This window comes from Aythya ferina (assembly GCF_964211825.1).
Source record: "Aythya ferina genome assembly, chromosome: 2".
NCBI classification, from domain to species: domain Eukaryota; kingdom Metazoa; phylum Chordata; class Aves; order Anseriformes; family Anatidae; genus Aythya; species Aythya ferina.
In genome coordinates, this window is record NC_140297.1 from 21,914,805 (window position 1) to 21,929,337 (window position 14,533).

At 42.5% G+C, this 14,533-nt stretch overlaps 1 protein-coding gene across 1 annotated transcript in view; it reads left to right on the plus strand.

Moving 5' to 3' along the window:
- The window catches only part of CUBN (cubilin), a gene marked incomplete at its 5' end in the record, with an annotated part of 138,717 nt that overhangs the window by 40,415 nt on the left and 83,769 nt on the right, over positions 1 to 14,533 (plus strand). The window contains one exon of the mRNA XM_084510519.1: positions 11,678 to 11,837. Coding sequence (XP_084366645.1) covers positions 11,678 to 11,837 — 160 coding nt within the window. The remainder of the gene's footprint in view (positions 1 to 11,677; positions 11,838 to 14,533) is intronic.

Here is a 14,533-nt window from a genome sequence, read left to right on the forward strand (position 1 = left end):
GATGCTTACTTACAGCGGGCTCTTGCAGAAAGTCAAGCAACAGGCCTGGCGTTGGGCTAATGAACTCCCTCTAGACGTTCTCCCTCACTCCCCCTAACTCCTTATTATGCCATCTTTCAGAGCTCAAAAATTGGTAATAAACTGGCAAAAATTGGAGTTTTTTTCCAAATTTATTCTGTTATTGGCCAGGAGTGGGAAGAAATAATAGACATGCAAAGAAAATAAACAAGGGAGCACTGTATTGAGAGCTAGCAGAAGTTGCTTAAAACCTTGTTCATTTTTTGTGAGGAGTCTGAAAAAGAAATACTGGAGCCAAATGGAGAGGCCAGTGCTAGTCTCCAGATCCCTAAGCCCTTGATCCGTGAAAGGCAGGAGCCCTGCACACAGTAGCCAGCCAGTGAGGAGCAACAAACTTGCCAGAAAAGACTCTTCTAGGCGTAGCTCAAGGCTGGAGAAATAGTGCCAGAGGCAAGGACCTGATCCAAAGCACTTAAAGAACAGAAATAAAACACATCAGAGGGAGGGAGCAGATGGGTAGCAGAAAAGTACTTGTACTCTTTGTTTTAACAATGTTTCATTGCTTCCAAGCAAAGAAAACACAGACTGAAAGAGGTATAAAGAGTAAAATGCAGAGGTATAAAGAGTAAAATGCAAGGGAAAAAGAGAGTCATGAAGTGTGTTAAGGAGGCTTTAATTTGCAATTCATGTCACATTACTTGAAGAAGTCTTTCTCCAAATGCCATTAAGAAATACCACTTGGAAAAGATGTTCTTATTCAGTTGTTGCATGCTGCACAAATATGTGCCATAGTGTAAAAAAAGAGAACAAGGTTGAACCAGCCAGGGAACTGACTAGCATTTGCTCTCACCCTGTGTCTTGCGAAAGGGAGCACATTGGCAAGGCTGTGAAGTGCTCTGTGGTGTAGGGGAAAGGGGGAATCATCTGGAACAAGTCTGTGGTTCACTTTCTAAGCAGTCTGCAGATATTTGGGACTTCTCGGTATGAAATCCTTGTGGAATCTGACTCCACTGCAAATTGGAAAAAGGGTTAATGTAAAAAAAAAGACTCGAAGACTCATAGCTGTGCAGCTGACATAAAATTACTTTTCTGCCACATGCTAGTTTTGAGATTTGTTTATTGCAAAGAGGCCTAAAAGGGGAAAGCTCTGATGCCCTGGCTGACTGTAAGACTGGGAAAACAGAGATATAATCCTGTTCACTGCAGTCCAAGCAGGTGGTGCACGGACCATGTGCCAGAGCTCTTCACCATTTTCTTAGAGAAAATTGGCAGCTGCTGCTCACGCTGTTTCCACATTGGACTCACAGGACTGAGTGGCCACTGGTGCTGATCAGATGCTCTCTTCCCCCAGGTGCTTTCAGGTACCCCTTTTCCCACCTCTTTGGGGCTTGGTGACAGCAGCTCTTCCACCTGAGCCCCTTGCAGCAGGCAGCAACACCATGCCTGTTTCTTAGCTCTGTGACTGTCCCAACAGGAGCAGCCTGGTGATCCATGGTAGTTAGCAGAGGGCTGGTTTGGTGGCAATATTTGCTAATACTTGATGGGAGGCTGGGGTTGGGAAGGATGAGGGCTAGCTGTTAGGTTGGATTAGGTGATGATCACAGTTGTGATGGCAGGGAAAGAGATGAGTGATACAGAATGATGAGACGAAATGCTGCAGAGGTGTTGTGGCAGAGAGCTGAACAGAGTACAATCAAGAAATGGTAGTTGCAAAAGAAAATGGTGAGCAAAGCTGCTTTTAAGACAGCAGGAGAAATAGATTTAATGGATATTTTTATGACATCATTTGTGTCTTGAACTAGAACTCTGATTTTTTGGAAAATCTTTCTGATTACTGTAGGAGAAAATTATGGTGGTTGGTAGGGTGGGGAGAGCTAGAGTGGGAAGGCTGCATTCCTGGTACTGCTGCCCCTGGCCCAGACACTGCGGTTTGGGTCCCACTCTTTATAATGGAAAAGGGCCTGTTCTTCAGCTTTGTGTTTAATTATAGCCTACTCTTCTGACCCAAACCCACATGCAGTATATACGAAGAGCATTCTGCTTCCTGACTAATTCGATCTGATACACACAGAAGACATTCATTTGCTGTTTGCTCCCTGGCTTAATCCCCATATGAGTCAGAAATTAAATATGAATAATGACAAAACCAAAAGGTCCCTCACACAGGTATTCCTAGTGGCTGGCGGTTACAAAAGATGTTATCATCACTTAGGGCAAATAACGGTTTCAAATCAAAGTTGAGGAATGAGATAGTCAGATGTCCAAAGGGTACAGGCAAGTGCAAGTGCAGTGCACGGCTATCTCAGACTGAAATGCAGTCACAGCTGTGCAATGAGAAATCAGCCATGTGTTGCATTACCTATTTCCTTTTCTCCTTTGATCATGGGATGCTTGTCGTGAGCCAGAACAGCTGCTGGCTGGCATTACTCATGGTGAGCAGCAGTCGCTCTCGGCAGGGAGCCTTGAGTGACTCTGACTCGGCCTGGCCTGGCCAGGGCCTGCATCTCCACTGCTGCGGGAGATTAAAAGGATTTATACCTGTGCCAGGCAGGAGGGAAGAAGCTTTGCTCTTCTGATTTGGTGGTGATTTTCTGCCCTTGTGCTTAGGTGCCAGAAATCAAGAAGGGACAGTGTTGGAGTGAGGCAAACCTGCAGATTTTTCTAGTGGCAGCCTCCAGCATGAATCTGATGTGAGCACTTCAGCAAATGCTCAGTGTGCTGCATATCGGCCTGTCAGACGATGTTGGCTCATTGCTGGTAATGCTCACAGGATGCCTGGCATTTCGCAGGGAGTTTTACAGTGATATTTCAAGAATAAAAGATGAATTGCTTGTGATAAATACTTTTACAGAAGTGGCAATGATAAGATACAAGGCATACCCAAAGAGCAGACTGGTTCTTTGTGATGCTGGACTAACCGTAATTAGATTGGAAGCTCTTTAAATTATATTGCATGCTGTGGCTTGGCCTAATAACCTAACATTAGTATTTCTAGAGGAGTCATCAGCCTGAAGACAGTGAGGTATTGCAGACAATGACATGGAAATGTCATTCCTTCCTCTACACTCACCAGGTTATTAGCTGAACAAGCATATATTTAACCCCCATCTACAGTGATGAATTACCTTCTTATTTAGTATGACAGAACATAATCTCCACAGAAGCAAAGCTATTTTATAAGTATGGAGAATGTAATGTTACTGCCTGAAGATCAGAGTCCTGCAGTAAGATTGAAGTTTACTCCTCTCTTATCTAAGAAAAATATTATTTGAAAACCACTAATCTTCCTGTCCTGAAGTTAAAAACTTCCTCTATATTCTTCTGTTCACAAAGTATAACCTTCCATGGAAGTCCAGTCTGTTTAGCATTTGCTTTTATAAACACAGGGAAGACCTTGCCCAGCCTTTTGCAAGATGCCACCAGCCTGATAAGCAGATAGTAAAATGTCATGTGGCAGGACAAGATTCGGAGCTCTCTAAACCTCATGCCCTTTGACCTGTGCAGCATGTTAGTCTAGTGGCAAGGATGGAATTACCATTAACCCAAAGGTATCACCAATGGTATTACCACTGGGTTAATGTAAAAGCACACCTTATCTGGACAGCGGTCTGGCTGATAACCACAGTGGCCTTTCACCGCAGTGGCTGCAAGGCAGGACTTTATTCGTCTTTGGAATAAAGCACTTCCTTCCTTGCTTACTGCCAGTGTCTTTCGTCTTTCAATGATTAGACTTAGGTGGTTAAAATACCACTGCGTCCTTTATATATAGATGTTATCAAATGAGTACAGTAATTAATATGACATCTGCTCCCGAGAACTGTTTCATTTCCTTCTGGTAGTAACAGGATATGTCCTTTTTTTTTTTTTTTTTTTTTTTTTTTTAAAAAACACAGCAGCATTCCAGAGATGTGCCATAACATCCTTTTTCTCCATCTGTGAATAATGATGCATTAGATAATTGTTTCTTGCACTCAGCTGGTCATCCTCTCTTTTTTTGTTAGCTTCTCATAGGGGAAAGGAAGCTTACTCCGTTTCTAGTTTTGCTCTCCTCTGTACTTGTAATTAGTAAATATACTTAAACTGTATTAGGAGATTAACATTATGACATTTTATTTATTACTGTGCCTTTTTAAAGTGCTGCAGGAATTCTCCACGTACAGAGAATGGCTTTGCTTATGGCCATGCATTGATTTACAAAATGTCACTGGTAGTACATCACCTCGGGGAACCAGACGATATATTAAATATACCCGTCCAGGTTCTGCACACAGACATCAAATTACAGCCTGCTGGCCAGGCAGCAGTGGTATCCGTTAATGCAAGCTGGCAGCACGCCAGCCCATCCCTGAATTCCTTCAGGGATTTATGGGCCTTCACGAGAAGTTCTTTGGTGTAAGACTGAAGGGATGAAAAGTGACAACTGTCCTCAGGTCTCTGTTGCAGACCTCACCATTTGTATACAGGAAGATCTCAGCTCTTGCACTGATTTTCAGTGAGAGATCTGGGTAATCAGGAAAAGGAGCATGTCAGGCCCAAACTCTGTTCACCCTATACAAGACTGGCTCAGGACTCAGAAAGATTTTTCTGTTTTCCCATTTGCCTACATTGCCACAATTGAAGTACACTTTGGCTTTACTTTTCAAAAGGTTACTTAGAAGCAGGCTTTAGAAATGCACAAAGAAAAAAAGAAAAAAAAAAAAAACACATCACAACTGCTAAATTTGTCAGTGGTGAAATGGTTGCATGATGCTTGCAGAAACCTCAGATGACAAGAAGCACGAGTGGTGCAGGAAGGCAGCAGAAACTCTGCTCTTGGACTTACAAAATGAGTCAGAGCTTCATGGATATTTTTTTGTCTACGCCCTGCCAGCTCAGAGCAATGTGACTTTGCCTGTACCTTCAGAAAAAAAACACTGTACAATGAAGTGACTGTGAAATACTAGCACATGTAGCTGATAGCAGTGTGCATGCCCCTTGCTGGAGAAATAGCATTTGTAACTCATTTAATAGTGCTGGATTCTTCTCTCCTTTGTTCATTCCATTCTCCAAATTTTTCTGGAAAGCTTGGCCAGTGTGTAGGACCATCTGTGCAATGAAGTAGCTCATCCCAGTCAGTGCAGGCATCACAATATGAAGCTATACAGCGTCAGGAGAAAGCCCTCCTGACCTAGTCAAAGCTTCCCCTCATCAGAGGGAAGCCCACAGAAGAGCCAGAGAAAACCATACCAAACTTTGAGGAAGGGCTTGTCCCTCCTCTTCCTGCTGTTTCTGTGAGCTGGCAGTTTTGTTTTCCTGAAAGCATAATGGACAGGAACATTCCCAATCCCCGCCCCCCATCCTTTTTTTTTTCTGTATTTTGCCAAGACCAAGCTGCATCTCTCCTCCATTGCTGCAGTTACACGTGATGCAAATTTTCTCAAATGGGGAGATTCCCAGAGAGGATCCTGTACCCGTTGGCCTCTGACAATGTCAGCATGATGATGTTGCTTGTGCTGGCAGTTTGATTCACCCAGACTGGCAAAGCACTTGAGGAGCAGCACAGAGCCATACACACAAGTCAGCAGCCCTGCAAACTGCTCACACCCGCCTGGGCTTCTCAGTGTGGGCTCTCCTTCTCCATTTCCCCCAGTTGCTGTGTTCCCAGGCACAGCCCTGTCTCTTTGTAAGGTGCTTCTCCCACTGTAGCAGCTTTCTGCTGTTATTCTTATATCATTTGCAGAAATAATGCTTTCTTAGAAAGTTTGGAATAAGCAGATTTGTCTGCAGTCAGAAGTTCTGGTTGTTTTCTTTGAGGAGGTAGTAAACAGGATTGTAAGAGATGAAAACTTTAAAAAATGTCACTGCAGTTCGATGTGGAATTTAACTTTGCTTGAAATTTTCAAAGGGTTTTCACAGGGAAGTGGTCACGGCTCTGAGCCTGCATTTGGACGATGCTCTCAGACACATGGTCTGATTTTTGGGTGGTCCTTTGGGGACCAAAGTTGGACTTGATCTTTTTGTGTCCCTTCTAACTCAGGATATTCTATGAATATTTCAGGCTTGGGTTATAGGACAAAACACAGATTCTGATACGACTCTTGCTATTATAAAACATTTATACATTTCCATATGTTAGATATATCACAAAGAGATTAACTGGTGTATCTATATGTCCAGTGACCCATGATAAACTCTATTGCACTATGGAAGAAAATGGGTAATTAGTGAAGGAAATTGCCTACAGTGGTCAGAACAAGGAGTTTTATCAAGGGTCATCTAGGGCATAAACTTATGCAAATATTAATGGGGCTGGAGTTAGATGATCTTTAAGGTCCGTTCCAAAACAAGCCATTCTATGATGCTAAAACATTACTTATTACTTATAAAACATTATTTATAGAGAGTTTATAGAAGGAGGACCTTTATCAGCTGGTACCTTCAAACACTTTTCATCTTGCAAACACAAACATAACCTTATGTCATTCTCCTGTTCATGCAGAGATAAAAAAATAACAAGGCTTCACAGTAAATCACTGGAAATCTTAAGCTGCCTTTGTTTCTGTGAAAGCTATGTTGCTGTGGTGTTAAGCTAGAGCAATGTACCACATTCTGCAGCTTCACTTTGTTTCTTTTCTCTGGCTGACAGACCTGCAGGTTCTTAAGCTTGCACTCTATTTCTTCTCAAAGGAAATGTACTGCTATGAAATGGATTATTTTCACCTGTTTTAATTCTTGCTTTAACAATTAGTGGTGATCTCTTTTTTGTAGTGCATTCTGGTAGTTGGATGATGATTATATTACCTGTTTTTTGCATCATTTCATTTTCTGGTAACAGATTTGTTGTGATGTCATCACAACTTCCTTCTCAAAAACTTACCCCTTCAGGAAGAGCTGCTACCTGTAATCACTGCCTCTAGTGTTTAGATCAGTCAAAAAAATGCCATATTAGGTTTCACACTTAAAGGGAAGGAGATGCTTGTCTGTGTCAGAATAGCTCCTCAAGGATGTCTCTAGAGGCTCCACTGGTGGGTGGGACACTTGTCATGGTGATCTGATCCAAGGTGCAATCTCCTTTCCTGAATTCTGCAGACAGCCCACACCTGTTGTGGTGTTGTCTTCAGACTACAATGACTCAAATTGAGAGAATAATTGATGTAATTATTCATTATTATACAATGAATGAATGCCATGTGATAATAGAATTATTGATGACAGATAATAGAATTATCTGCCCATAATAGAATTATTGGCAATGAAAATGAGAACTTTGAATGATCCCTTCTAAAAATGAGGGGGATCAGTATTCATAGGATGGCTTATCCCCTCATAGGAAACTGAAAGTTTGCCTTTGATGAGTCCTTCATCTCTGAATCAAAACTACAGCTTCTGCCTAACAAATGTTTGTAAGCAGTTTTTTTTTTGTTTTGTTTTGTTTTGTTTTGTTTTGTTTTTTTTTTTTTTTTTCCAGAGCAGATTAGGCTAGAAGTTTTCCTTTATCATAATTTTTCTGATGAAAAAAATATCCCTTTTCACAGAAATAAAACTATCCAAGAGAAATTTAAAATTTTGCACTAAGAAAAATCAGCTTCCTGCTAGGAGAACAGAACAGATGGAGCCGCGCTACCTGTCTAGAAGGCTCCTGCCAGGCTCACTTTGCAAGAAGAAATAGGCTTGACAAGGCGTTCGGCTAGCAAAATGTCCCCGCTGCAAGTATGCACAAATGGAGCACATTCAATGTTTCTTTCCTCCATTTCACTTCTTTCCACATAGCAGAAACTCTGTTTTCCAGTAAGCTTAGTCACCGAGCCTTTACTCCACTTCTGGCAATGGGCTCCTCTGCCACAGGTCATGCGCTTTGCTTTGCTCCTCCGAAGAGCGGTGAACAGCTGTGGCCTGCAGATCATCATTACTGGTGTTAGTGACACACTTCCAGGCTGACGAGTCCAGAAAGCCAACATCCGCTGGCCACTGGTGACCACTGTATCTCCTCTGGGAGAGCCATCTGAGCCGAGCCCTTCCTGCAGCCTCAGCTAGCCTGCTGTCACTGCCCTGCTCCAACCTTCAGCAGATGGTTTTCAGCTGCCACCTTGCTGCAGGGCAGTCCCTCAGCCCGATTCATCCCCTAGAGAGCTAGTACCTCCCCTTCGCACTGCTGCGTCAGCCTACGCGCCTGCTCCTGGGCAACCTGATAAGGGGTTTCCCATAGCAGTTATTGAACCTAAGCCTAATAATTCATCTGAAGGTACTGCATCATGGCCTGGACCTGGTGCCTGGGTGTGGGTTAATGAAATGGAGCACTCTGAGTGCTGCTGGGCAGATGGTTTCGTTAACGGAGAAGGGAGGCTTTTCTTTTTTTGCCATGCTAAGGATCTTAAACTGTGCTGCAGTATCTGTCAACATCATTACAAAGCCCTTGGATTTTCTAATGGAGGCTAAAAGGTCTGAAGAAATAAATAAATAACAGAAGGGTTCCCTGCATGGAAAGGGAGTAAATGCACTCTTCCCAGTGGTTAGCTGGGAGGGAGCCCCGTGCCCAGTTCCTACAGTCAGTATGCTGCTGGAGTGGCTAACCTTGCACAGACCAAGGCAGTGCCATACCTCGTGTTGCCTGGGGAAGGGCTTTCCCTCGATTTGCAGCAGTTTCGGATGGCACAGCTGACAAAGCAGGCCCTTAAATGAGAAACACTACCTCGGAGATCAGAAGAGAAATTGTGGCCCATGAGATGGGTGCTCAGCTTCAGTTTCACTTGCCCGTATTTGTGTGAGGGCAAGATGTGGTTTTCGACGTTCAGAATGCTTTGTGAGAACACACAGCTGTTCCCTTCATTTATAAGTGAAAGACAGCTTGAAAAAAAACCCTCTGTAATTCTAGCAGCAGTGGCTCTGCCTCTCTCAATGAGTTACAGCTGGCCAGGCACTCGAATTTCCTGTGAAACTCCAGCCTGAACCGAGCACCACGGGGCAGCGCTGCATGAAGAGATTGCCATGGTGACCATTATTTGTGTCGTGAAAAACCCACTGGCTGTTTTCAGGGCAAATTACACAGAAATGTGACGCTCGCCGTCTTAGATAAAAATAACACTCCCTGATGATTCAAAGTTACGGAAGACTCATGAAGCTTGTTTTTTTTTTGTTTTGATTTGAAAGTTTCTGGGGATGATTTAGTCCATAGCTCTTTAGAAAGTTTTTAATTTGTAATCACCAAAGCTAACGGCTGATCGTTGAATATGTGTCTCTTTGCCTCTCATTCAGAGCTCAGATTCGTGGTCCCCACATTGATTCATTCTTCCCCATTCACATTTTTCTGGTGTAAGATTTCCATGGCTTGAAGCCACACAAATGAGTCGTATATACCACAAAGCCATCGAAGGAAGTAGCACTTCTAAAAATCTAATTGGATCTGACTTATTTCACTTTGCTGAGCTTAAGCCACAGAAGAATGCGTAAAGGTCTCAGCCTGGCTTGAGAGAAGGTCCTAACTGTAATTCTGGGCATGGGACAGCTCATCTGTATGTCAGGGGGTGCTTCAAGCTTTATATTTGGAAAGAATGCAGATGAATGCAACTTGTTAACATCTAATCTTTATGATAATTTTATATCTGTTACCAAACACATCTGGTTGAGGTTTTGCAAGAACTACCAGTAATCAGCCGGCAAATAGAAACTTTCAGGCTTTTCTGATTTCACCATGGTGTGATAGTTCTCAAGTTCCAATACATTCCTCATGCTCTGGGCATTTCATGGCATTAGAGGATTGAAAAACAGAAAGATTCAAGGTCACAAGCCATAAAACAGGCCATGGAATATTACCATAGAATTATTCCTGCAATTTGCCCCTAACTTCTGGCTGAACTACATTCAATTTATTTTTTTGTTGAAAAAACACATTCAAACCTGACTGTCAGCTTGAGGATTTGAAACCACTTGAGTAGATTTCTGGCCCCCAACTATGTCTTAAATCAACAACACGGTTTCTGAAAGTTTTGCAAGACCAGCATCTTGAACAGAAAAGCTGAGGGCTTAATTATTGATTATCATACATGAGTGCTGGAAAATGTGAAAAAGAAGTAGCTAGCACGGTTAGTCAATATTTACTGTAATATCACACTTCCATACTATCGGCATTCAATGTAGGCAAATTGTTAGTGGAATCAGAGGTATTTAGAAAAGAGATTTGAGTGGAGAGCAAAGATAAATAAACCTTGGCTGTCTATCTAGAGATCGTAGATTTGATTCTTTGCATGGGGAGAATTTTATGGTGATGGCTTCGGAACAGAGAAAAGTTTTTGTTGAAATTCTGAAAGGAAACATGCCAAAAACTCACAATGAGAATGCTCAGACATGGTTTCTGTGCCAGTAGTTTGCTGGGTTGTGTTAGGAAGATGTGCTATTCTGTGAGACAGAAGATTGGACAAACTGCAGCAAAGTGGTAAAAAAGCATGAGGGTTCCTGTTATTCTGAATGTTCAGAATCACAGTAACTAAAGAAGAAATAGTAAAGCAACTCATCATTTGACAACAACTGGCAGTCTGGTATCATATTCAAATGCAATTTATTTATGTTTATTTTTACCAGGTTTACAAAGATTATACACCTTTCTCCCTGAATAATGACAGTGAGCACTGCAATACTTGGTGAAGAACATAGATGCATATTCAGTGTGATTTACTGGATGTGAAAAAAGTGCCATATCCACTGGCTAGGATGAGAAAAAGTCTTTAAACCTGTTTGGAGACAACTGATGTAAAGAGGTGCAAAAGCTCAGGGCACCCACTATGACTCCATGAAAACACGTCTTAAGTGTTTTTATTTAAATGTGAGCATCTGACTAGCTTCAGATTTTAAGATTTAAATGCAGGAATATTTCCTTATCATGTTGTTTGTTCCATTTTTTTAGAGCATTAGTGTTTCAAGAGTAGGATGGAAGAATTCTCTTTTGTGTTTGGGAAACAGAAAGATTTTCAGGCTGGCTACATCTGCCAACACTCTGACTGTCAAAATACCATCACGTAGAATATGACTTGGAGATAAAATGTAAAGTATTTCTAGGTGCAAAAGTTCAGAAATCATGACTCCACTTCTCCTCCAAAGTAGGACACTAGCATAAGAACACGACAAAATAAACAAACGTGAATTTTGCCTTGTGGTTTTTGAGGATTTGTTTTGCTTTTTGTTTTCAGTTTGCCATCACTACACCGTGAGGCTCTGGTGATGCTGACTCCTTAGTTTAGTCCATCATAAGTTCAGTCTGTCCTGAAATCACCTGAGTGCAGTCTTACAGAAATAAGCAAATAATCTGGGTTACCACCAAAGGGTTTGGAGGCACTGAGTATGTTAGATGCATAGTAAAATCGGACCTATGACATCCCCTTTTTCTTTCTATTTCAGTTCATTGTTGTGTTTGCCCCTTATATTCTTCCCCAGCAACCCCCAATACACACCAAAACAGAAACAGCAAGACATTCCTGCTCCACATGATGTGCAGCCAGGTTTTAAGACATATTGCTGTTGCATATGGTCATTGTTTCATCCAAATCTTCCCACATTCCACACGGCTGATATTGCTGCGTCAGGGTGGCTGTGTGTTGGAGCTTCAGTGCTTTCTTCAACATCCTATGCAAAACACTAAGAACTGGGGAGCTGCTTTTTACCTACTGGGCTATTCTTTGTTTCATTTCAGCTCTATGATGGACCTGATGAACGATCCAACCTGATAGGTACTTTCTGTGGACAGTCTCTTCCGCTGGCAGGGAGCACCACAGGGACCAGCCTCCATGTGGCATTTTATTCTGATGGACTGAATGCTAGAAGTGGGTTCCAGATGCTGTGGCATGTCAATGGTAAGTTGACCAGGTTTTTCAGGGAAAGTATGTTTTCTTCTTTTCTGTATACATAGTAGAGTCCCAGCTTAGGTCGTCAACATGTCAGCTAAGTAGAAATAACCTGTTAGAGCACTGAAAATATTGCATTTACTCATAATTGCTCCAATACTTTCTCAGTGAATGTTTCTGCACACACACACCTTTGAAGATTATCTGATCACAGCCTGTAAGCAAAATACCCTTTCATCTACAGGAGTAGGCACAGGATGAGGTGCACCTTCAGAATTTATGTGCTGAAAAGGAGATATACACCATTCAAGGGGGACTTGGACTTTCTAATAGGAAACAAGCTCTCAGTTTGTCTGATTCCTATAGGCTCTTTTATTTTTTTAATTTTTTTTTTTTTTTCCCCTTCTCTACAGGCTTCTCTCTAGTTTTCTTTAGTGGATTGTTTTCTTGGGCAGTGCGTTCACTTCCAACCTTCCAGCCTCTGCCCCCCTCCTTTCTCTGCATGAAATAACATTGGCCAGGATGTGCTTTGGGTGTTTTTTTTTCTCTTGTGTTGCTTGTCACAAAGAGCGTCACAGGCCTCGTTAAATAGGCAAGCATGCATGCCAATTATAAACCAATCTGTTAGTGATTGTACAATGATTGTACACTGCTTAAGACAGGCTACAAACGCAACTTCTTCACTCTACTTATTTAACAGCAATATTGGACTGCAACAAGATTAAATCATATGCTATTGTACACCCCATCAAAGAGGATTCAACCTTGAAAATAATTAAATAGCCACAGTTGCCCTGTCTGTCTAATCAGTTCACACCATTCAGCTTTGACAGCATTGTAAAGCAGCTGAAATCGGCTGCAGAGGCCCTACTGCGGGTTGCTGAGGTGTATGGCATGCTATACATTGTGTGAATAGGAGCTCCTCTGTGCTACCATGGACTGCTGGCGTTCACGGGCTCCCAAAAGGCTCTCTCTGACTAGACAGTGCTGTTTTGCATTCAGTGGAGGTCAAGGAGCATTTCTGGGCAAAGGAGGGACGTAAGCGGGAGGAGTGAGATGTGTGGCAGAGCCAGCAGGGGAAGTGCCGCAGCACAAAGGTATGTTCTTGTGCTCTGAGGTGATGTCATTCTGGGACCACACAAAAGAAGAAAAAGTGGAGGCTTTTATGCACAGAGCCAGATGACATCAGCTCCATACAGTAGCCATGGTTCTGGGTGAACTTGCTTTTCTAAAGCTCTCAAAACTTTCCAAGATCTGCCTGCATGGTGAGCACTCTGTGCTTTCCCTCCAGCTCCCCCCACCGCAATCATTTCCCAGACTCTCCAGCCCTCTCCTACCCCCCCTGCACTCCTTTTCTGCACTGACACATTCACTTCTCTGTCAGCCAGCACTGCCCCTCTGTTTGTTTCTGGGCATGAAACAAAGCCCAGACTGCTAATGTGGGACCATGTCCGAGCAGCAGAGCAGGATGTGTGGGTTCAGATAGGGCTGGCTTCTAGGGAAGTCATTGCAGGCTCTGCACATCACAGCTGTGACTCCTGACAGCCTGTAATATGAGTGCAAGTTCCTCCAGAGCTGACTGCAGTCGTCTTCTTTCTGTATGTTGCAGGCATTTCCTTTTTTTCTGGATTGGTGACACACAGATATGGGTAGCCCTCTTGCCCTTCGTGGCTACATTGTCTGAGTGTATACTGCTGCCCTAGACTGGATAAAATTAGATATGTTGCTGTGGTCCAAGTGCTGTGTTCACTTCTGCCTTCTGAAAATCTTTTAATGCACAAGAAAACAAACAAACAAACAAACAAAAATATTGGTGAAGAAAGTCCCCTACTATTGGGGAATGCAGCAGATGCTGCCTTTGAATTGGGAGTTTCAGACTGAAGTATTCAGCTCCCCTCTTCCCTGAGGGCAAATCCCTATGAGAAACTGAACCTGGGTCTAATAACATCTCACCTGACAAGAAAATAACAGGGCTATATATATATTTTCAGAAAGAGATTTTGCTTCATCTCAAGTGACAAATGTGTGCTCTGGAGTTCAAGCTCCTGTGAACTATTTCTCAGGCTGTTCATGTGCTCCTCAGCTGGCAGTTGTGAAGCCTCTATGAGATGTATATCAACAACATTCACATGCTTTGGTAATCAAAGAGAGTAGCACTTCTGTTTGCCACCATGTGCCTGATACAGTTCACTTCAGACACTCTTTCTGGTAGCTTTGCTAGCAGTTATGAGATGATCACAACAAGACAAAAGCTTACCTCATTGATAACTGACATGAGGAGCCCCTGCAGACAGACACGACATGAATATGAAGTGTTTAGAATTGAAACATTTGCATCTGTTCTTCCCACTTACTAAGCTGCTGCTTTTCAGTTGCTGATGGAAACCCAGTCTTTAGGCTTTCCCAAAGGCATAATGAGTAACTGATCTTGTGGAAATGCTGCTATTTATACTTAGAAGTGTCTTATATAATTTTAACTTGTAAAGAAAGCTGAAGTGCAAACAATTAATTTTAAAAGTAGCTTTGATTCTGAAATAACACTGTTCATCTAAAGGGTTTCCACTGATTAAGCAGGATATAGAATTGATTTAGCCAGAATCGATAGTGTTTTCTTCTGCAGACAGGGCCTCAGGAATCTGATTCACCAGAGGAAAGCTTGGATCTGCAAGGTGCTCATTCCAGTCCTGTTGTTTATTAGGAAGCTT